The sequence below is a fragment of the Anomaloglossus baeobatrachus genome, chromosome 1 (assembly GCF_048569485.1).
Source record: "Anomaloglossus baeobatrachus isolate aAnoBae1 chromosome 1, aAnoBae1.hap1, whole genome shotgun sequence".
In the NCBI taxonomy this organism is placed as follows: domain Eukaryota; kingdom Metazoa; phylum Chordata; class Amphibia; order Anura; family Aromobatidae; genus Anomaloglossus; species Anomaloglossus baeobatrachus.
In genome coordinates, this window is record NC_134353.1 from 490,677,894 (window position 1) to 490,702,331 (window position 24,438).

Genomic DNA, 24,438 nt, shown 5'->3' on the forward strand with positions numbered 1-24,438 from the left:
TGAGGGACAGTCCCAGCTGCAGACCGGACTGTAGAAAAGACAGAAGGGTCGGCAAGGAAAAAGGCCAAGGAGGATGGCCGGAAGAGCGACACCAGGATAGGAAAATTTTCCAAGTCCTGTGATAGATCTTGGCAGAGGAAGACTTACGGGCCCGAGTCATAGTGGAGATGACTTCAGGGGGGATACCAGAAGCCGTCAAGATCCAGGAGTCAAGAGCCACAGAATTCTGGCGGAAAAACGGACCTTGTGAGAGAAGGTCTGGACGGTCCGGAAGATGCCACGGCACCTCTACGGACAGATGGAGCAGGTCTGGGTACCAAGCTCGCCTGGGCCAGTCCGGAGCAATGAGGATGACTCGACGGCCCTCCATTCTGATCTTGCGCAGAACTCTGGGCAAGAGAGCTAGAGGGGGAAAACATGTAGGACAGACGAAACTGGGACCAGTCTTGAACCAGAGCGTCCGCGGCAAAGGCCTGAGGATCGTGGGAGCGAGCCACGTAAACTGGAACCTTGTTGTTGTGACGGGATGCCATTAGGGCCACTTCCGGAGTGCCCCACTTGCGGCAGATTGACTGAAACACTGCCGGATGCAGGGACCACTCGCCACTGTCCACGGTTTGACGGCTGAGATAATCTGCTTCCCAGTTTTCCACGCCTGGGATGTGGACTGCGGATATGGTGGACTTGGAGTCCTCCGTCCATTGAAGGATGCGTTGTACCTCCAACATTGCCAGGCGGCTGCGTGTCCCGCCTTGGTGATTGATGTCGGCAACCGCTGTCGCGTTGTCTGACTGGACTCGGATGTGCAGTTTTTTGGTGGTTGGAATTTAATAGGTTACTGCGGTCCAAGCTGCATGTGGATTGGTAAGCCTCCATGATCACCCGCTCGGGGTAGACCCTCTCTCTCAGACGTCCCATCAGGTCGGCTGATTGTGTTTCAAAGGGGACGTCGTCTGAGCAGTTTCTCCGCATCCTCGTAAACTGTCCCTTAGGGATCCACCTATTAAATTCCAACCACCAAAAAACTGCCACCCCGGACACTCTAAGGTTCATCACAACATTCAACAATGGTGCAGTAGACTTGAGAAAAACACTGTCTAAATACTGGCCCATATTACACATGGATCCTACAATTGATAAACATCTATTTGACCACCCATCACCTTTAGAAAGGCGAGATCCCTGGGCGATAGACTGGTCCATAGCCACTTTCAAGATAAGATATCAGCCGTAGAAAGGAGTGGTGTAAAAGGCTGCTTTAAGTGCTATGATTGCATCAATTGTAAATATGTAGAGGAAGGGAAAGAGTTTAAAAACTCAAAAGGCAGTAAAGTCTATTCCTTGAGGTCACTTATAACATGCAAATCGAAGGGGGTGGTGTACAAGGTGAGCTGCGGCTGTGGCAGGTTATATGTGGGCAAAACCATCAGGGAGCTGAGGCGTAGAATAGGGGAACATAAAAATGACATCATCAAGAAGAATGACACACCAGTGGCAAGACATTTCAATGCCTTCCATGATGGCGACCTGGAAAGTTTCAAGGTAATGGGTATTGATCTGATCAACCCCCCCCCCCCCACGTGGTGGAAACTGGGACAAGATCATCCTCCAGAAAGAGTGTTTCTGGATATATACCTTGGACACTATGGTGCCAATGGGATTAAATGAATCCCTTTCTTTCACCCCCTTCCTAGGAGCACCTTAGATTTAGGGCTATAATAGGAGGGAAAGACGACGCCCGAGTGGGGGCACCATGGACGTATAGATTGCTAGGGTGCCGACCCCCACATGTTAGGTAGGGCCGTTTTTTCGGCAGGGTCAGCGGTTTAGTGTGCACTTTAGAATCGCCGCTGACCTCAGCTTGATGATCTTGTCTTGCCCCTCCCTCTCCTCCCCCTCTAGCTACTTTGGTGGTCGCCCCCTCGGGTTTGGCCTCCCTCTCTCTGGGATTAAATTGTCCATTACATGTCCCCTGGTACTTTTCCTCCTCCCCTTCCCCATGACTCAATTTACATCCATATGGCCTTTGGCCTAGTGCCCTGTGGGTTTTTATATATACCTGACCTATGACATAGCTTATATACACTGGCATCTGTTGTTTGGACTTGTTCCTTTATGCCCTTGACTTCATAAACATGAACGCGGCAGTTACACACGGTGTTATGGTTGCTATGGTAGCGCTACAGTTGCGTCCTTGCAATGGATATGCCTGCGTTCCACTCAACCGGATGTGACGACATCGGGTGAGGACGGCCACGTCGCTCCAGCGACGTTGCCCGGATGACGCGTAACTTCCGGTAAGGGGTGTTATGGGAGTACGCGTCACGCCAATCCAGCCATTCCACGCATGCGCCGGGCTTTATCTGGAGCGCTCTTCCGGGTGTGAGGCGCGGCTAGTTTGAATGAGGCTGGAGATACGCCAGTGAGTGGTGAGTTATTACAACCTAGTGGTATGCGGTTTACTGTTAGTTCCCTGGGCTTTTCTGATTATTGTTTATTGCTATTGTAGTGAATCGGGCACCGGTGGACGATAATGACATATTGACGTCCGCCATTGATATCCCACTTGGACTCCCCTGATGATCCATATTGAAACGTTGGGAGTGGGAGCCTACTGCTATATGCCTGATATGGTATAACCGGCCGGTTTGGGATTTAAAGTGCTGAGTGACATCCCCCCCTACGGAACCGGTACTCCATATATTATGCCCGCCGTGTATCTCGGGATGTGGTAAGACCATTCCCGTTTATAGGGACTACTGTTTGATATGGTTCTCCCTTTATGAGTATCCTTTTATGACACACACACATGAGTTGTTTTCCCCTTGAGCTGGGAGTTCAGAATATAAACTGTGTTGTGTGTGTACATGATACTTCTATCTTGGCCTGATACAGTGGTTTAAGGTGGTATGGCCGTCTATTCACTTTAAGCAAGCCAAGGTAGCGCGTACTATTTGGGTCTCCTCTTTATCTACTGACCCAGAGGGTGTCTATATGAGTGATTGGATTAATGTCACCCTGTTTTTAACTCACTTTTATGAACGGAAGTTCATTTTTATATTACTAATATAGTAAAAGTTAAGTTTTATGTCTGCATTACTTTTTTTGCCCCAACACTGATCCAGCTACCTACCTGATCTTCCTGTGGATCTTCTATATTGTATATTGCTATATTATCGAGGGCTTAGAGGACGACCAGTTGGAGGAACGAAAGGAACGAAACCTCGACTGATTCCTACCCTGGACAGGTTTCCTGGTTTTGGTTTGTGGCATGGAAGTACTCTTCCCGCCATTAGCCTCCTTAATAATTCCATCCAGCTGTTCACCGAACAGCCTGGACCCAGCAAAAGGGAGTCCAGCAAGGTACTTCTTTGAAGAAGCATCTGCCTTCCACTCTCGAAGCCACAAGATCCTGCGGATAGCGAGGGAATTAGCCGAAGCCACCGCAGTGCGGTGAGAAGCCTCCAGCATGGCAGACATGGCATAGGATGAAAAAGCTGAAGCCTGGGAAGTCAAGGCAACCATTTCGGGCATAGATTCCCTGGTGAGGGAATGCATCTCCTCTAGAGAAGCAGAGATGGCTTTGAGAGCTCACACTGCTGCAAAAGTTGGGGAGAACGAGGCCCCTGCCGCCTCATATACAGATTTGGCCAGAAGGTCAACCTGGCGGTCAGTGGAATCCTTAAGAGAGGTGCCATCAGCCACTGATACAACGGTCCGGGCTGAGAGTCTAGACACCGGGGGTTCTACCTTTGGTGAATGAGCCCACTCCTTGACCACCTCAGGTGGAAAGGGAAAACGGTCATCAGAACCACGCTTTGGGAAGAGTTTGTCAGGACAGGCCCTGGGCTTGGTCACAGCGGCCTGAAAACTGGAGTGGTTAAAGAACACACTCTTTGTCCTCTTAGGCGAGGTAAACTGGTGCTTTTCTGCCACAGAGGGTTGCTCCTCTGATACTGGCGGATTGAGATCCAGTACAGAATTAATGGACGCAATCAAATCACTAACATCTGAGTCACTTTTGGACAGATCAATGGGGCACATGGAGTTAGCCTCCGAGCCCCCTGTAAAGGCATCCTCCTCGTCCTGCGAGTCAGCTTCTGAAAAAGAGCCGCGGGACGAGGAAGGAGAGGGAGCCCTGCGTCTCCTTTTAGGAGGACGGGGTCTGGGACCAGATGATGAATCCTCTGTGAGCTCCGGTCCTGAGAGAGCCCTAGCAGCAGAGGCACCCTGTGAAGGGGGCTGATGCATGTTCAGCAAAGTCCTGGACAGCTGTCCCATGGAGTCGGCAAAAGACTGGGAGATAGACCTAGATAAGGATTCTACACAAGCCGGGGGTTCAGCCACAGGGACCGGAGCAGCCTGAGAGACCACTGGGGGGGCGATTCCAGGCTGAGGCATCGTCAGGTTAGAGCAGGCATCACAATGTGGATAGGTGCTCGGTTCAGGCAGTAGGAGCTTACATGCAGTGCATACTGAATACAGCTTTGGAGCCTTGCTCCTCGTGTGAGACATGCTGCTGGAGTGGGGGCTCTGCCAGAATGACCCCCAGAGAGTATATACAGAAGGTCCACAACCAGAGGTTGTGGCTTACCAGACCGCTGGAGCGGTGTTCTGTGCCCTCCAGATCCCGAAGCCCGGACCCCCAAGCACCTCAGCAGGGATGCTGCAGCCAGTGCTGATCGCAGAGAAAACGCTGAGAAAATGGCGCCGGAGCGAAGAGAGGGGGCGAGACTCACTCTGAGAGCGGGATCTGGAGGGCCATAGAGACTTACAGGGGAGGAGACATGTACCCAGTGAGGAGTGTCCCTCCCCTGTGCAGAACGGCCGCTGGGCGGAGCCGCGCTGTCCCTCTGCATGAATGACATGCGAGGGCAGTGAAACCATAAGTAGGCCTCCGGCGAAGCCGGGGCCTAAATTTGAGCGGTGCGGCCGGCGCGCAGGCACCATCGGCGCGGTTCTCAGGCGACAGCGAGAGAACCCGCCAGAAATGTCATAAAACTCACTCAGCACACTCTCCCACAACAATAAAGTACAGGGACCCCCAATATATAAACGCCTCAGGTACTTAGCTTGCTGAGACGCAGGGTTCCAAGTCCCTGGGGATGAGTGCTCCGATCTAGCAGGATCCTGAAGGGCTGTGGATGGAGACCGGTCTCCTGCAAAGCATGGAGAACCGTGCTGGCTCCCACTTCAAGCCAGAGCCCAGAAGGGATGGTGAAGGAGCGCGGCATGTAAGGCTCCAGCCTTGGAATCAACCTTAACAGCACCGCCGACACAGTGGGGTGAGAAGGGACATGCCGGGGGTCCAGAGGACCCGCTTTTCTTCAAACTCTTTCCAAAAATCAAAAATCAGATGAGAATGCATGTGTGGATGTATGCCTCCTGAACACAAAGCGATAAACTGGCTAGATCTGGTTCTCCAGGGGGTGTATAAGCTCAGAGGGAGGAGCTACACTTTTGAGTGTAGTACTTTGTGTGTCCTCCGGAGACAGAAGCTATACACCCAATGTCTGGGTCTCCCATAGGAACGATAAAGAAAAAACTTTTCCTGTGCAGAATAACCTTATATATGTGACCCTGCTGTGTACTGTGTAATGGTTGTGTCTGACCGTAAAGGGACATGGTCTGATTATACCACATCTCCTGTGCTGAGATAATCTTATATATGTGTCCCTGCTATGTACTGTGTAATGGCCGTGTCTGACCGTACAGGGACATGGTCTGATCATACCACATCTCCTGTGCTGACAATCTACATTCAGATTATAAAACGCACCCCTCACTCTACTCCCAAATTTTTGGGAGGAAAAGTGCATCTTATAATCTGAAAAATATGGTCCATTTATTTCCTGCTCTGCACTGTAAGCCAATGTCTGTGTGACTGCTTTATTACTGTGGTGTGATGCAGCAAGGCTACTTCCAATCTGGGGACCGGAATGGGACGAATTAAACAATGCACGTCATTGGCAGGGCTACCTGTCAGTGATAGCAGCGTGAGCATGCATGCTCAGATCATACTTCACTCTTCTCTCTGCCTCCATCCTGCCGATGCTTCTTAGACCCGTCCCTGACAAGTGCTGCTGGTTATTAAAGAGCATATCAAGGGGCTTGTCAGCAGAAGGGACAGCACTTCAAAACTTTCAGTACAATCAAGGGAGACGATAGTGAAGCCTGATTTGAGAATGGTCATGCGTTGAAGCTTTGAAATGCTGTCTCTTCAGCTGAAAAACCTTGTGATATGCTTTCTAATAAGCAGCAGATCACAGTGCTCGTCAGCTGAAGGGACGGCGCTCAAAAGCAGGATGGAAGTCTGATCGGAGCATGTGTGGTCAGACACAGCCATTACACAGTACATAGCAAGGACACATATATAATATTATCTCAGCACAGGAGCTGTGGTATGATCAGATCATGTCCCTGTACGATCAGACACGGCCATTACACAGTACACAGCAGGGACACATCTATAAGATTACTCAGCACAGAAAGAAGGGAATTTTGTTTACTTACCGTAAGAGACCCAGACAATTGGGGTGTATAGCTTCTGCCTCCGGAGGCCACACAAAGTATTACACTTTAAAAAGTGTAACCCCTCCCCTCTGCCTATACACCCTCCCGTGGATCACGGGCTCCTCAGTTTTGGTGCAAAAGCAGGAAGGAGAAAACTTATAAATTGGTCTAGGGTAAATTCAATCCGAAGGATGTTCGGAGAACTGAAAACCATGAACCAAAAGAACAATTCAACATGAACAACATGTGTACACAAAAGAACAACCAGCCCGAAGGGCACAGGGGCGGGTGCTGGGTCTCCCAATAGGAGCTAGAAGAAAAGGAATTTACGGTAAGTAAACAAAATTCCCTTCTTCTTTGTCGCTCCATTGGGAGACCCAGACAATTGGGACGTCCAAGAGCAGTCCCTGGGTGGGTAAAAGAATACCTCAATAAAAAGAGCCGAAACAGCCCCCTCTTACAGGTGGGCAACCGCCGCCTGAAGGACTCGCCTACCTAGACTGGCGTCTGCCGAAGCATAGGTATGCACTTGATAGTGTTTCGTGAAAGTGTGCAGACTAGACCACGTAGCTGCCTGACACACCTGCTGAGCCGTAGCCCGGTGCCGCAATGCCCAGGACGCACCCACGGCTCTGGTAGAATGAGCTTTCAGCCCTGAAGGAAGCGGAAGCCCAGAAGAACGGTAGGCTTCGAGAATCGGTTCCTTGATACACCGAGCCAAGGTTGACTTGGAAGCCTGCGAACCCTTACGCTGGCCAGCGACAAGGACAAAGAGCGCATCTGAACGACGCAGGGGCGCCGTGCGAGACATGTAGAGTCGGAGTGCTCTCACCAGATCCAAGGAGTGCAAATCCTTTTCACATTGGTGAATTGGATTAGGGCAAAATGAAGGCAAGGAGATATCCTGATTGAGATGAAAAGGAGATACCACCTTAGGGAGAAAATCCGGGACCGGACGCAGAACCACCTTATCCTGGTGAAACACCAGGAAGGGGGCTTTGCATGACAGCGCTGCAAGCTCAGACACTCTCCGGAGTGATGTAACTGCCACTAGAAAGACCACCTTCTGCGAAAGACGTGATAAAGAGACATCCCGCAGCGACTCGAAAGGTGGTTTCTGAAGAGCCGATAGCACCCTGTTAAGATCCCAGGGTTCCAGCGGACGCTTGTAAGGTGGGACTATGTGGCAAACTCCCTGCAGGAACGTGCGGACCTGCGGAAGCCTGGCTAGGCGCTTTTGAAAAAATACGGAGAGTGCCGATACTTGGCCCTTGAGAGAGCCGAGTGACAAACCCTTGTCCATTCCGGATTGAAGGAATGAAAGAAAAGTGGGTAAGGCAAACGGCCATGGAGGAAAACCGTTATCAGAGCACCAGGATAAGAAGATTTGCCAAGACCTGTAATAGATCTTGGCGGACGTTGGCTTCCTGGCCTGTCTCATGGTGGCAATGACATCCTGAGATAACCCTGAAGACGCTAGGAGCCAGGACTCAATGGCCACACAGTCAGGTTGAGGGCCACAGAATTCAAATGGAAAAACGGGCCTTGTGACAGCAAGTCTGAGCGGTCTGGAAGCGCCCACGGTTGACCCACCGTGAGATGCCACAGATCCGGGTACCACGACTGCCTCGGCCAGTCTGGAGCGACGAGAATGGCGGCATGTCGGACCTGATCTTGCGTAACACTCTGGGCAGCATCGCCAGAGGAGGAAACACATAAGGCAGTCGAAAACTGCGACCAATCCTGAACTAACGCGTCCGCCGCCAGAGCTCTGTGATCCTGAGACCGAGCCATGAATGCCGGGACTTTGTTGTTGTGCCGTGACGCCATGAGATCGACGTCCGGCGTTCCCCAGTGGCGACAGATCTCTCGAAACACTTCTGGGTGTAGAGACCATTCCCCCGCATCCATGCCCTGACGACTGAGAAAATCTGCTTCCCAGTTTTCTACGCCCAGGATGTGAACTGCGGAGATGGTGGAGGCTGTGGCTTCCACCCACAGCAGAATCCGCCGGACTTCCTGGAAGGCTTGACGACTGCGAGTGCCGCCTTGGTGGTTGATGTATGCGACGGCAGTGGCGTTGTCCGACTGGATACGGATCTGCCTGCCCTCCAGCCACCGATGGAAAGCCCTGTGGTGGAGAAAAACCGCTCCCCACCCTGACAGGCTCGCGTCCGTGGTGACCACAGTCCAGGTTGGGGGTAGGAAGGATTTTCCCTGCGATAGAGAATTGGGAAGGAGCCACCACTGAAGAGACGTCTTAGTTGCAAGGGAAAGAGAGACGTTCCTGTCGAGGGAAGCCGACCTCCTGTCCCATTTGCGGAGAATGTCCCATTGGAGTGGCCGCAGATGGAATTGCGCGAACGGCACTGTCTCCATCGCTGCCACCATCTTGCCCAGGAAGTGCATGAGGCGCCTTAAGGGGTGTGACTGACCCCGAAGAAGTGATTGCACCCCTGCCTGCAGAGAAAGCTGTTTGTCCCGCGGTAGCTTGACTACCGCTGACTGTGTATGAAACTCCATCCCGAGGTAAGTCAGTGATTGGGTCGGTGTCAACTTGGATTTCGGGAAGTTGATGATCCACCCGAACTGCTGGAGAGTCGCCAGAGCGACGGTAAGGCTGTGTTGACATGCCACCCGAGAAGGTGCCCTGACTAGGAGATCGTCTAAGTAGGGAATCACCGAGTGGCCCTGAGAGTGTAGGACTGCCACAACGGATGCCATGACTTTGGTGAAAACTCGTGGGGCTGTCGCCAGGCCGAAAGGCAATGCCACGAACTGAAGGTGTTCGTCCCCGATGGCGAAACGCAAGAAGCGTTGATGTTCGGGTGCGATCGGCACGTGGAGATAAGCATCCTTGATGTCGATCGATGCTAGGAAGTCTCCCTGTGACATCGAGGCGATGACCGAGCGGAGAGATTCCATCCGAAACCGTCTGGTTCTCACATGTCTGTTGAGTAGTTTGAGGTCCAGAACGGGACGGAATGATCCGTCCTTTTTTGGCACCACGAACAAGTTGGAGTAAAAGCCGCGACCACGTTCCTGAAGAGGAACGGGGATCACAACTCCTTCTGTCTTCAGAGCGTCCACTGCCTGAAAAAGTGCGTCGGCCTGAGCGGGGGGCGGAGAGGTTCTGAAGAAACGAGCCGGAGGACGAGAGCTGAACTCTATCCTGTAACCGTGAGACAGAATGTCTCTCACCCATCGGTCTTGAACATGTGGCCACCAGGCGTCGCCAAAGCGGGAGAGCCTGCCACCGACCGAGGATGCGGCTCGGGGATGCCGAGAGTCATGAGGAGGCCGCCTTGGAGGCAGTGCTTCCTGCGGCCTTTTGGGGGCGTGACTTGGACTGCCACGCATAGGAGTTCCTCTGGCCTTTCTCCGGCCTGCTGGACGAAGAGGATTGGGGCTTGGCGGAGGGACGAAAGGACCGAAACCTCGATTGTATTTTCCGTTGCTGAGGTCTCTTAGGTTTGGACTGGGGTAAGGAGGAGTCCTTTCCCTTGGATTCCTTAATAATCTCATCCAATCGTTCGCCAAACAAGCGGTCGCCAGAAAACGGCAAACCGGTTAAGAACCTCTTGGAGGCCGAGTCTGCCTTCCATTCGCGCAGCCACATGGCCCTGCGGACTGCCACAGAGTTAGCGGATGCCACAGCTGTACGGCTAGCAGAGTCTAGGACTGCGTTCATGGCGTAGGAAGAAAAAGCTGACGCTTGAGAAGTCAAAGACGCAACTTGCGGAGCAGAATTACGTGTGACAGCATTAATCTCAGCCAGACCAGCTGAGATAGCTTGGAGTGCCCACACGGCTGCAAAGGCCGGGGCAAAAGACGCGCCCGTGGCCTCATAGATGGACTTCACCAGGAGCTCTATCTGCCTGTCAGTGGCATCCTTTAGCGATGAGCCATCTGCAACAGATACCACCGATCTAGCCGCCAATCTAGAGACTGGAGGATCCACCTTGGGACATTGAGCCCAACCCTTAACGACTTCAGAGGGGAAGGGGTAACGCGTGTCAGTAAGGCGCTTAGTAAAGCGCTTGTCCGGAACCGCTCTGGGCTTCTGGACAGCATCTCTGAAGTTAGAGTGATCGAAAAACGCACTACGTGTACGTTTGGGGAACCGAAACTGGTGAGATCCAACACCTGGTTGATGGACGAGATAAGATCATTCACTAAGGCGTCCCCTTCAGGTGTATCAAGGTTAAGGGCGACGTCAGGGTCAGAGCCCTGAGCTGCGACGTCCGCCTCGTCCTCCAGAGAGTCCTCAAGCTGGGAACCCGAGCAGCGTGAAGAAGTCGGGGAAGATTCCCAGCGAGCCCGCTTAGCCTGAGACCTAGGGCCCAACCTGGGAGCACCCTGCGGCGCGGACCGAGAGGGGCCTGGAGGCGACGATCCAACAGGGGCCGGGGCCTGTGTAAGGACCGGTCTGGACTGCAAAGCTTCTAGCAGCTTGGCAGACCATTTGTCCATGGACTGAGCCATGGATTGTGAAAGTGACTCAGAGAGTTTCTCAGCAAAAGAGGCGAACTCTGTCCCTGCCGCCTGGACAGGGGGAGCAGGGGGGTCTACATGAGCCGAGGGGCCCACTAGTGACCGAGGCTCCGGCTGAGCAAGCGAAACAGGGGTCGAGCATTGCTCACAGTGAGGGTAGGTGGAACCCGCAGGTAACATAGCCCCACAAGAGGTACAGGCCGCAAAAAAACCCTGTGCCTTAAGAGCTTTGCTCCTTGTGGACGACATGCTGTTGTCTCCTAGGAGAATGATCACTGAGGGTTATATGGGCAAAAAAGGGTATACAGCCCGACCGAACAGAAATATATATATATATATAAATACGTATCTATTCCGGCACCCTAGGGGGACCAGCACCGGGTGACCGGTGTGGCTTACCGACCGCTAAAAAGCGGAGTGTGTGTCCTCCAGATTCCCTGCCTTAGGTCCCCCGGAGCTGCAGAGCTCTTCACTGAGAATCCTCCACTGGCAGAATGCCAAAAAATGGCTGCCGGAGCTCTCAGGGGAGGAGTGGAGCCGTGGGCGGCGCCAGGAAAGTGCGGGAATCTGGGGTCCCCACAGTGATCAGTGAGGGGGGAGGAAACATGCAGGATGCTCCGGCCCTCACATCCGACGTCAGGTCGGCAGTCCCGCTCTTACCCCTGACAGGCAGGCCCGGGGGCGGGATTTTTGCGACTAGGCCGCGATGAAGCCGGGGACTAAATTTGAGACCGCGCCCGACAAGCAGGCACGGTCGGCGCGGAAGTCCGCCGGCCTTCTCAATTCAGCAGCTGCCGCTGCCGCAGCGTCCGGGAAGAAGGTGCGCTCCCTGCACAGTCCCCAATGGGGACACAGAGTACCTTAGAGTTGCAGGGCCCGGTCCCGGTCCCTGAGGTTGAATAGACTCCGGTCCGGCAGATTCCCACAGGGGCTGCGGAGGGAGCACGGTCCCAGTAAATGGATGACTGCTCAGGATCCCACTTCTCCCAGAGCCGCTAAGGGATGGTGAAGGAGACGGCATGAGGCTCCAGCCTTTGTACCCGCAATGGGTACCTCAACCTTAACAACACCGCCGACGTAGTGGGGTGAGAAGGGAACATGCCGGGGGCCCCGTGGGGGCCCTCTTTTCTTCCAACCGACATAACTAATATGAGAATGCATGAGTGGATGTGTGCCTCCTTCCACACAAAGCATAAAACTGAGTAGCCCGTGATCCACGGGAGGGTGTATAGGCAGAGGGGAGGGGTTACACTTTTTAAAGTGTAATACTTTGTGTGGCCTCCGGAGGCAGAAGCTATACACCCCAATTGTCTGGGTCTCCCAATGGAGCGACAAAGAAAAGCTTTTTTTAAAGACACCCAATGGTGGAACTTATTATTCCAAGATCTATTGATTAAAATCAACTTTGTTCATGGGAAAACCCCTTTAAGTCCACTGTTCTATAGAGTCAAAAGTCAATAGGTGAGTGCACTACATGCCAGGTTATCATTCATAAACTAACCAGTGTGCAATAAAAGAACAAATTGGACTGAAAACTATAACTGAAGATGCATACCTCCTGGATGGCAGTCATCACCACATGCTGGACGGATTCCTCCATCATCATAATGGTTTGGATGTACTCTGCAAACAAAAGTCACATACATTAATAAAATGTATAAAGGTAGACAACTATTAATAAACTAACATATAATTATCCCAATGACACTATGTAAAGTTCTAAAATAGGAAAAGAAAACTCATCCTATCATTGCTTGGTGTTTTACAGCAAAAAGAGCCCTAACAAACAACAGGCCATCAAGACCTATATGACATCCTGAAGTTTCGGGCCTTTTGGTAACCATTAAGGAAGTTGCACAAGCTAGAAGTCCTTAAAATAGTGTGAAAAAAATGTCCTAGTACCAGCGTGATCAGTCAGCAAGTGGCGGACTTACAAGAAGAGGAACTGATAGGAAAGCTGATTGCCGTCGCGATCATTGTATGTAGCAATCTACAATGTGATTCTGCTTGTAATGTAATTTTGTAATAATTTTATAATGATTATTTACAGATTTATTGTCCAATAATTTTCTTACGTGTCACAGGTTTCATTCACACACTATTTTTAGTGTTTTTTTATTTTACTTGAAATTTTTTTTTTCCTTACAAGTGTTTATCAAAGTAATTCTGGGCACTTCTATGTTCCTTAGAACATAAAAAGACTTTCAGGTCATGTCGATATATTACAAGTGTTACTGTTGGTATCAAATCTTTCATATCCTTTTCCTTCCAACATCTTCATAAAGGTCATTTACTGTTCCTGAATTGATTTAGAATTTTATTTGCATCAAAGTACATTCATTTAGTGACCCCCTCCCCATCTCCCAGAGGAAGCCCACGCGAAACGCGCGTCGGTGTCCGGGAGGTGCATCCCCTTAGCCCTGTATTTGATGACTTTCCATGGTTTAACTGCTACTATACATATGCACTTTATTGCTAGGCTACTGTCCCCCTCTGTGCAATATATCCATTCTTGCTGCTATTATACATAGACACTTTAGATCCCCCCCCTCAGTAATTCTATCTGTATTTGGGTCTCCTCACTTTTGTTAATCCTCCCCAGCACTGCATCTTTTACTCTACATGTTTTGGTGTTATTATGTTTATGGTCATTTCATAAATAAAATTACTCTTGGTTTTCACCATGGTAATTCTATGAATCTTTTTGATCTATATGTTATGTTCATTTATGGCTGACAGAGCGGATCTCCTTTCTGAACCGTGGTCCCATTTAGAGATTAAACTTCCAGATTATCATTTGAACAGATGAACTTGACATCTTCAGGTGTTTGGAAATTGCTCACAAGAATGTACCTAACTTGTGGATGTCCACAATTCTTCTTCTGATGTGTTGATTGGCTTCATTGGGAAATCAAAAATCAAAGAGGTAAATAGGCTTTGATTGTATGTCTTAAACGGAAGACCACATCAGAAAATGACCTACTGTTTAAAAGGATTTTTGTCTTAGGGTACTTTCACACTTGCGTTTTTTTCCTTCCGTCACAATCCGCCCTTTTGGAAAACAGCGGAATCCGTTAACGGATTCCGCTGTTTCCCACAGACTTGTATGGATGACGGATTGTGCCAAAAGTACCTGTGTTGCTTCTGATGGGCGACGCTGCGTTGCTTCCACTGGGCGGAAGGAACGCAGCATGTAACTTTTTTTGAGCAGCGGAATCCTTAGGATTTCACTGTGCATGCTCTCTCTGACTCCCTGCACCCGTAACCAGGGAACACATTGGGTAACCAAGCAAAGTGCTTTGCTTAGTTACCCGATATTTACCCTGGCTACGTGTGCAGTGAGCCCGACACTTCCCCGCTCGGCTCCGCCCCCTCCCGCACTCCACTCCACTCCACATGTACACACACGCAGGCGTACACACACACACACACACACACACACACACCTGTCCTCAGCGCCATGGCCCCGCTCCGCCCCCCGCACACATTCTCGGCGGCCAAATGATCAGCTGATCACCCCGCAACTGGCTGCTGTGAGCGATCAGCTGATCATCCGGCGACCGGCTGCTGTGAGCGATCAGCTGATCATCCGGCGACCGGCTGCTGTGAGCGATCAGCTGATCATCCGGCGACCGGCTGCTGTGAGCGATCAGCTGATCATCCGGCGACCGGCTGCTGTGAGCGATCAGCTGATCATCCGGCGACCGGCTGCTGTGAGCGATCAGCTGAGCGCCCGGCAGCCGGGTGATCAGCTGATCGTTCACAATAGTCTGCCGCCGGTAACTGTATAAATAAAAAAAAAAGCAGATTCCGTTGTTTTGTACGATCCGTTGCATCCGTTGTGCCACTAAATGCAACGCATCCATTGCATCCGTCACACAACGCAATGCAACGGATACCGTTTAACGCAAATGTGAAACTAGCCTTAAGGGGGCTTTACACGCTACGATATCATTGCCGATATCGCTAGTGTGCGTACCTGCCCCCATTGTTTGTGCGACACGGGCATATCACTGCCCGTCGCGCCCAAAATCGCGCACCCCTGTCACACGGACTTACCTGCCCTGCGATGTCGCTCTGGCCGATATTTACCCTGGCTACGTGTGCAGTGAGCCCGACACTTCCCCGCTCGGCTCCGCCCCCTCCCGCACTCCACTCCACTCCACATGTACACACACGCAGGCGTACACACACACACACACACACACACACCTGTCCTCAGCGCCATGGCCCCGCTCCGCCCCCCGCACACATTCTCGGCGGCCAAATGATCAGCTGATCACCCCGCAACTGGCTGCTGTGAGCGATCAGCTGATCATCCGGCGACCGGCTGCTGTGAGCGATCAGCTGATCATCCGGCGACCGGCTGCTGTGAGCGATCAGCTGATCATCCGGCGACCGGCTGCTGTGAGCGATCAGCTGATCATCCGGCGACCGGCTGCTGTGAGCGATCAGCTGATCATCCGGCGACCGGCTGCTGTGAGCGATCAGCTGAGCGCCCGGCAGCCGGGTGATCAGCTGATCGTTCACAATAGTCTGCCGCCGGTAACTGTATAAATAAAAAAAAAAGCAGATTCCGTTGTTTTGTACGATCCGTTGCATCCGTTGTGCCACTAAATGCAACGCATCCATTGCATCCGTCACACAACGCAATGCAACGGATACCGTTTAACGCAAATGTGAAACTAGCCTTAAGGGGGCTTTACACGCTACGATATCATTGCCGATATCGCTAGTGTGCGTACCTGCCCCCATTGTTTGTGCGACACGGGCATATCACTGCCCGTCGCGCCCAAAATCGCGCACCCCCGTCACACGGACTTACCTGCCCTGCGATGTCGCTCTGGCCGGCGATCCGCCTCCTTTCTAAGGGGGCGGGTCATGCGGCGTCACAGCGACATCACACAGCAGGCGTCCAATAGAAGCGGAGGGGCGGAGATGAGTGGGACGTAAACATCCCGCCCACCTCCTTCCTTCTGCATTGCCGTTGGAGGCAGGTAAGGAGATGTTCTTCGCTCCTGCGGCTTCATACACAGCGATGTGTGGTGCTGCAGGAACGAGGAACAACATCGCTAATGAGCGTTAAACGATTTTTGGTTTTAGGACGACCTCTCCGTGGCCAACAATTTTGGCCGCTTTTGCGATCGTTTTAGGTCGCACAAAAGTGTCACACGCTGCGATCTCGTTAACGAAACCGGATGTGTGTCACTAACGGCGTGACCCAGACGATAAAACATTAACGATATAGTAGCGTGTAAAGCCCCCTTTATATGCATTTTCCAAAAAATTGTTGCCAATTTTTTTTTCTTCAAATCACAACCTATATTACACAAACTAAATTAGTTGCCTTTTCACACTGGCCAGAAGGGCTTTTTTTTTTAGACTTATCAGAGGAACGTTTACAATGACAGATAACACAACTGGTAACACAGGATACATAAATCCTAACAGGAAGCTGCCTTTTTTCCCTCTTTTCATAAAGATAACATATTCATAAAGGCCCTGTCACACACAGAGATAAATCTGCGGCAGATCTGTGGTTGCAGTGAAATTGTGGACAATCAGTGCCAGGTTTGTGGCTGTGTACAAATGGAACAATATGTCCATGACTTCACTGCAACCACAGATCTGCCAAAGATTTATCTGTGTGTATGACGGGGCCTTTAGACTCCTCAATAGAAAAGAAAGGGTCTGAGTCAGTTCATTGCTACTAATGTACATATGAAGTCCTAAAACACCAGTAAATGAGTAAAAAAAAAAGCCTCAGTGGTCAGTGTGAAGGCTGCAAAAATTAATCTTTCTTATTTCTAATACAAATAGTGATGATTCAAAAAAAAAAAAAAAAAAAAACACCACTACTAAAAGTATTATATATAAAGAATAATAATAAATTTAAACACAAAAACATGGTTTTGTGTTAAGGTACTACCACATCTACACATTCAATTGAGTAAAATTATGTTAATCTATAAGACGCTCCTCCGGCCATGACATAATTTTTAGGAATTTTCCAAGATATATAAAAGGCACACGTCAAACCCAAGGGAATTCTGATATAGTGAATTAAAAATGAAATTATCTTTTTGTTGACATTTGCTGGAAAAATGTCTTGTGCCGTCTAAATATTAGACACCTGAAACGAGTTGCTAATACGAAGACTCTCTGACCCGGGCATAAATATGACCTTAATCTAGGTGTACGGAAACTTATGACTTCAACTCCATGTCTAAAAAGGACAATAAAAGATAAAACGTGGATTACCTTGCTTTTGTTCGCATTTTACAGCACAGCCTAAAATAAGCTGTAGCATTCTTCCCAGCTCAGATGCGTCAGAGTGCTCTCCAACCAAATTTACATCTGGAAGCGTAAAATCATTTATCTGATGTCCCAAAACCTGAAAGCCGTGTAGATAAGATCATTATTAGTGCAATATAATGAACAAGACCCAAAGCATGTACATGACTCAGACAAGCTGCAGATACAATTATTGCCCAAAACGGAGTTTTCGGATTATAAGACGCACTTTTCCTCCCAAAAATTTGGGAGGACAATGAGGGAAAATATACCTTACCAGGAGGTGGAGAATTGGTGCGGGTGGCTCTCTGTGCGGGCAGCCGCCTGGCCCCCTCCCTGTACGGGCGGGCGGACGACTCTCTCCCTGTTCGAGCGGACGACCGGCTGGCGAGCGGCCGGCCCCCTTCCCTGGGCGGGCGGGCTAGCGGCCGGCTGGCCCCCTTCCCTGGGCGGGCGGGCGAGCGGCCGGCCCCCTTCCCTGGGCGGGCGGGCGAGCGGCCGGCTGGCCCCCTTCCCTAGGCGGGCGGGCGAGCGGCCGGCTGGCCCCCTTCCCTAGGCGGGCAGGCGAGCGGCCGGCTGGCCCCCTTCCCTGTGCGGATAATGGCTGTGCGGTGAGTGTCCCAGATACTCTGGCTTCAACTGATGGTGCCCGAAGTCAGTACGTGTGCAGATGGAGCTCTCGGCTAAGAGCTCCATCTGCGCACGCGCAACTCCAGGTGCCATTTTTTTGAAGTCCGGACCACTGACAGAATCTAAGACACCCGTTGCACGGGCCTGCTCCATACTGCCAGCACAGGTTCCGCTGCCAGCACAGACCCCACCAGCACCGCCCCTGCCTCATGTGACTCCACTCCACCACCGCTGCCGACCCCCTCTGGTAAGACAACACCGGAGTATAACACAAACCCAATTTTACCTTTTTCCTCTCTCTAAATTTGGGTGGGGCCGTCTTATAAAACAAAAAATACGGTAATCCTGCAACAATTTCAAGAATACAATATTGTGCATATTTTTCGCAAAACAGAGCCAGCAGTCCCTATAGGATTATTCAAAGCTGTAGATGGACTTTATTGGCCTGTGTAAACAGCAGCTGCTAGTTACACAAGCCAAATAAGCCTGCCTTCTGCATTGCGTAATCCTGTTGGGAGTGTCGCCTCTTTTCCTTGACCCATGTATTAGGGGGTCTTCAAGGTTAAATTTTGGAGGATTGCACCCGCAGCTGATTAAACCGATGCTGCTTCGTCTAATACACCAAAACTTGAACAGCAATTTTTAAAGCACACCTAAGCAAGAAAAAGGAAACATATTGCTTCCCAACGTGTCAGTGGTGGTGTTCTTCCAAATGTGCAACCTGGAAACTAGTCTCGGTGTCTAATACACTCCAAATGGAAAAACAACAATTTAGAATATTTGGAAGCATACATTACAAACATGTATTTCAAGGAAAATATTTATCATAAAACTAAGTAATGTCATTACCTTCACAATTCCAAGTGTAATTACCTCATGATTGTAGTCCAGAATGCCTTTTAAAATCTTCTTCAGATTACTGATCTAAAAGGAGAAAATTACATTAGAAATATGTACCATTCAATCTGCCTCCAACAAACCCAGGGCTACCCCTTGAGACAGTCATTTTGGGGCTCACACAGGGCTGATCAAACATCTGCCAGTGTATGAACACATAAGGACATGCTGGAGCCGTTATATCAACCATCTGATTAATCTTAAGATGCAAATGTGAAAGGGGCAAACTGCGCACCTGCACAAGAGCCCATAAATTAAGGGGGCCACCGCTACCCCTCACAAAACCTATTTATAGGTCCTACAAGGGGCTGCTGATAAGTCTTTGTCATCTTTTTTTGTTTTTATGGGAACAAATGTTACATCACATGAAAGCCTTATGTGTCTAATATACATATTAAAAATTTTGTGTTTGTTGCTTATGACAACAGTGTTCTACGCACGCGGGAAAATAAAATGACGGAGTCTAATGAGATGTTCACAGCAACTGAGAGCAGAGGAGTGATAACATTTTTCATGGTGGAACCCTTTTGAGGGTAGTCCACTAGCAGCACACCCTACTTATTAAAAAACTGGCAGAGCTGGGCTTCCATCTGGTTGACCACCCAACTTATTCACCAGATCTCGCTCCCTCCGACTATCATCTGATTCCAAACCTGAAGAAACACCTCAAGGGCACCAAGTTTCACACCATTTATGATGCCATGACTGCTACGGATGCCTGGTTTGAGGCACAACCAAAATCCTTCTTTTTGCTAGGCTTACAAAACTTGAAATACCAAAGTAAGAAATGTGTTGACAATGTGTTGACATCAGTGGAATATGTATGTATCTGGAATAAATACAATATATGTATGTATGTGAATATATATGTATGTATGTGGAATAAATTCATCATCCTCTCTCGTTTCTTTCTGGATAAAGCCAAAGACTTAACAGCAGCCCCTCGTATACATCAGAAACCCCCCAGACAAGACCTGTATCTTTAAAAACTGGACCTTTCAAGGTATTTAAAAGTTAAAACTTTAGGTGTTTCAAAAGAATATGGAAGTGAAAAAAATACATTTTTTTTAATACGAACTTGTTGATTTAGCCCCAAAGTTCAATATTTTCACATGGGTAACTGGAGAAAATGAACCTCACAATTTGCTGTGAGTAGGCAGATACTCCATACATGGCTGGTAACTTGTCACACAGCTCAGGAGGAAGGAGCCATGATGGACCGACCCCTTAGCAGAACCCAACGGACTCCACTTAGAACTCAATGGAATCTGTAGATGACTGCAGGCATTCATTAGACAATTGATCCATCAGTGCACTGTGCTCTCTGCGACCAAGACACAGAGCCTTTGTGTGACACACTATTAGTCAAAGAATCCGCTAATATCTGTCCAGTCACACCGTACAAATTAAACACTAAAGGACAACACCTGTTGGGATTCTAAAGTAAAGCTCCTGCTAAATCTCCAGCAGCCAAAATGATTGCTCGGCTTGGTGAAGCTCACTCAATAGGTCAGGCTAGCTAAGGCCTTCATGAAACATCCAGCTACTGAACACACACTACAGGGTAAACTATATATACACATACATACACAGTAAAATTCGATCTGGTGGTGCAGAAACCACATATTTCAGCCAGAGCCAAAAATAGTCCCATGCCAGAATATCATTAAACTTACCCGATAGTCTGGCTCGTGTCCTCCGTTACGGAATAGTAAGTGGGGGTGAAGCCAAGTTCTGCAGGAGCATTCTGTACTGATGCAATGGACCTTAGTGCCCAATGTAGCATACAGTGGGTACGGAAAGTATTCAGACCCCTTTACATTTTTCACTCTTTTATTGCAGCCAATTGGTAATTTCAAAAAAGTTCATTTTTTTTCTCATTAATGTGCACTCTGCACCACATCTTTACAGAAAAAAAAGCAGACATGTAGACATTTTGCAAATTTATTAAACAAGAAAAACTGAAATATCACATGCTCATAAGTATTCAGACCCTTTGCTCAGACACTCATATTTAAGTCACATGATGTCCATTTCCTTGTGATCGTCCTTGAGATGGTTCTACTCCTTCATTGGAGTCCAGCTGTATATTCTTAAACTGATAGGACTTGATTTGGAAAAGGCGCACACCTGTCTATATAAGACCTCACAGTGCATGTCAGACCAAATGAGAATCATGAGGTCAAAGGAATTGCCCAAGTAGCTCAGAGACAGAATTGTGGCAAGGCACAGATCTGGCCAAGGTTACAAAAGGATTTCTGCACTACTCAAGGTTCCCAAGAGCACAGTGGCCTCCATAATCCTTAAGTGGAAGAAGTTTGAGATCACCAGAACTCTTCCTAGACCTGGCCGTCCAGCCAAACTTAGGAATTGTGGGAAAAGAGCCTTGGTGAGAGAGGTAAAGAAGAACCCCAAGATCACTGTGGCTGAGCTCCAGAGATGCAGTAGGGAGATGGGAGAAAGTTCCACAAAGTCATCTCTCACTGCAACCCTCCACCAGTCGGGCCTTTTTTGCAGAGTGGCCTGACGGACGCCTCTCCTCAGTGCAAGACATATGAAAGCCCGCATAGTTTTTGCAAACCAACACATGAAGGACTCCCAGACCATGAGAGAGAAGATTTTCTGAATTGATGAGACAAAGATATCACCAAAAAGTTCTAATTCTAAGCGGTATGTGTGGAGAAAACCAGGCACTGCTCTTCACCTGCCCAATATAATCCCAACAGTGAAACATGGTGGTGGCAGCATCATGATATGGGGTTTTTTTCAGCTGCAGGGACAGGAAGACTGGTTGCAATTGAAGGAAAAATGAATGCGGCCAAGTACAGAGATATCCTGGAAGAAAAGCTCTTCCAGAGTGCTCTGGACCTCAGACTTGGCCGAAAGTTAATCTTCCAACAAGACAGTGACCCTAAGCACACAGCTAAAATAACAAAGGAGAGGCTTCAGAACAACTGTGACCATTCTTGACTGGCCCAGCCAGAGTCCTGACCTAAACCTAATTGAGCATCTCTTGAGAGACCTGAAAATGGCTGTCCACCAACGTTCACCATCCAACCAGACGGAACTGGAGAGGATCTGCAAAGAAGAATGGCAGAGGTTCCCCAAATCCAGGTGTGAAAAATGTGTTGCATCATTCCCTAAAAGACTCATGGCTGTACTAGTTTAAAAGGCTGCTTCTACTCAATTCTGAACAAAGGGTCTGAATACTTATGACCATGTGATATTTCAGTTTTTCTTGTTTAATAAATTTGCAAAAATTTTTACATTTCGTTTTTTTTTTCCTGTCAAGATGGGGTGCAGAGTGTACATTAATGAGAAAAAAAAATGAACTTTTTTTGAACTTACCAAATGGCTGCAACGAAACAAAGAGTGAAAAATTTAAAGGGGTCTGAATACTTTCCGTACCCAGTGAAACTGTCAGCAAAATTATTATTAGGTTGTTGCCAATTATCGGCCAGTGTAAACATTCGATTCCATTGGTCACCCAAAGCGTTATGGCCAGGGCATCACACCATATAAAAAGGGGCTATGCTACAGAAAACATGACACCGTATGGGGACAGAACGAGTTACTAATGATCATTCTGTTCCATCAGTGCTCGTCAGCCTGTGCATTCAGTCCAGTAAATGGGAGCTGAATGACTTTTATCCAGTTGATCGGCAGTCGCTAATGGCCCAAGATCGGCATATCTGAATATACAGAGTATACCGTCAAATCCATGGAGGTGGCCTACCTAATATACAGACAACTGTTGTGAATACATAGCCCTGAGTGCGATTACAGAAAGCTGCCAGCAAAGTCCACCTATATATGGACAAGTGCCATGTAGATATATACCAGTTTCCCAAAAATAAGACCTACCTCGAAAAGAAGATAAAGCAGGAATTTTTAGTCTTTTTGGAGAATTAAAATATAAGCCCTACTCCAAAAATAAGCCCTAGTTTCAGGTCAATAGGGAAGTATCCAAGCAGTTAAAGTTAAACAATACAGCAGGACACTTCCTTAAATAAAACAGACACCCCAAAAAGAGAGAAAACAATTTATAGAAGAAACTAAAAAATGCAGACTCACCAGACCCCGAACAACTATAGCTGGTAAGTGTCAATGGTGGATGGGCTCTGCCACAGAGATCTGCATCGCTGTCAGGTCCCTTGCCGTTCACACACAGACTGGGTGCAGTATCCCTCTGGAAGCATGCATAGTATTGCACTCCGCTCTCAGTAACTCTGAGCTAGTGATACTGTTTCTGGCCAGAAGAGGGAGCGACCACTGTAGAACGCAGGGGGACGTGACATAATTGCAGATCTCTATGTGAGAGGAGCCCAATCACTTGCCAACTCTACATATCCAGTTTCTGGTGAGTGTGACTCTCCTGGGCGGGGTCTGCCTTCTTTTGGGGGTAAACTTAGCTTTGTTTCCTCAAAAATAAGACCCACCCCGAAAATAATCCCTAGCGTATTTTTCATTTTTCACATATAGTATACACAGACACACACATTGTATGTATGACTTATTATTATTATATACATATATATATATATATATATATATATTATATATACACACACACACACACATACGTGTGTGTGTGTGTGTGTGTGTGTGTGTGTGTGTGTGTGTGTGTGTGTGTGTGTGTGTGTGTGTGTGTGTGTGTGTGTGTACACACACACACACACACACATACATACATACACATATATATAATACACATGCTTTATTCATTTTCCCTTGAGGTCCAATACTGAAACATGAAACATCTCATCACACAAGGTTTGGAGCATCTAAATCAAAAGAGTAGATCAGTGGTAAGAGACTGCCCCCAAAAATCAATAAGGTTTATTGAAAAGTCTGGTATTTTTCTATTTTAGGCCAAATAAATATTTTTGTAAAGGTCCTTTAAATATTGGCTTGCTGTAATTGTACAGTTTAATGTAGCATAGTCTTGCAGTAGCAGAGTGGTGAAAATACCATTAGATTTGAAGGTCTGAATAACGTGCCCATACCAAACATCAGGGTAATGTAGGGAAAAGGTATCACAAGCACATACAAGTAGTGGAAATATATCCTCCAAAGGACTGTACCTTCAGCCTCCAGTTGTCTCCCACATCACTTTTTATCCTGTTTAACCAGTTCTCATCGAAGTATGTAGGTTCGCTGTAAAAGACAAAACAAATCACATTTCACTAAGTTCTAAGTGTCGGAACACAAAAGTGGCATCTTTCTAATGACAGATTATTACAATAATACACCACTTCAAAATTTCTAGTCTTACGAGTCCTGATACATTAAACAGAGCAAGGATGGCAGAGTAAAGGATGGTACTTTCCAATGATTTGTCAGGAAAAATCAAACAAAATCATGTGTTGTAAATTATGTATTTGTTAAGCACAGGCTACAGTAAGGAATAATTAATGGCCCAAAAATTTCCAACATATCCAATGATGGGCATCAGTCAAATATACAAACTGCCAGCCTAACTAAATCGCCTAGCAGAGAGCATGTTCTGTAATTATGACTGGCCAAACATACAGTGTGTCCACCACCATTAACTTGATAATGGCGGCAGCTATAGGCATAGAAGTGGTGTCTGGGTATAGTAAAGTAGCC

The 24,438-nt window shown here is 48.5% G+C and overlaps 1 protein-coding gene across 2 annotated transcripts in view; it reads right to left on the reverse strand.

Moving 5' to 3' along the window:
- Positions 1–24,438, reverse strand: part of LOC142243532 (protein Hook homolog 3) — a 160,899-nt gene that overhangs the window by 98,619 nt on the left and 37,842 nt on the right. For both annotated transcript variants that reach the window (XM_075315550.1, XM_075315561.1), the window contains exons 3-6: positions 23,913–23,985; positions 18,805–18,855; positions 17,269–17,401; positions 12,563–12,630 (exon numbers count right to left, since the gene is read on the reverse strand). In XM_075315550.1, the coding sequence (XP_075171665.1) occupies positions 12,563–12,630; positions 17,269–17,401; positions 18,805–18,855; positions 23,913–23,985 (325 nt within the window). The remainder of the gene's footprint in view (positions 1–12,562; positions 12,631–17,268; positions 17,402–18,804; positions 18,856–23,912; positions 23,986–24,438) is intronic.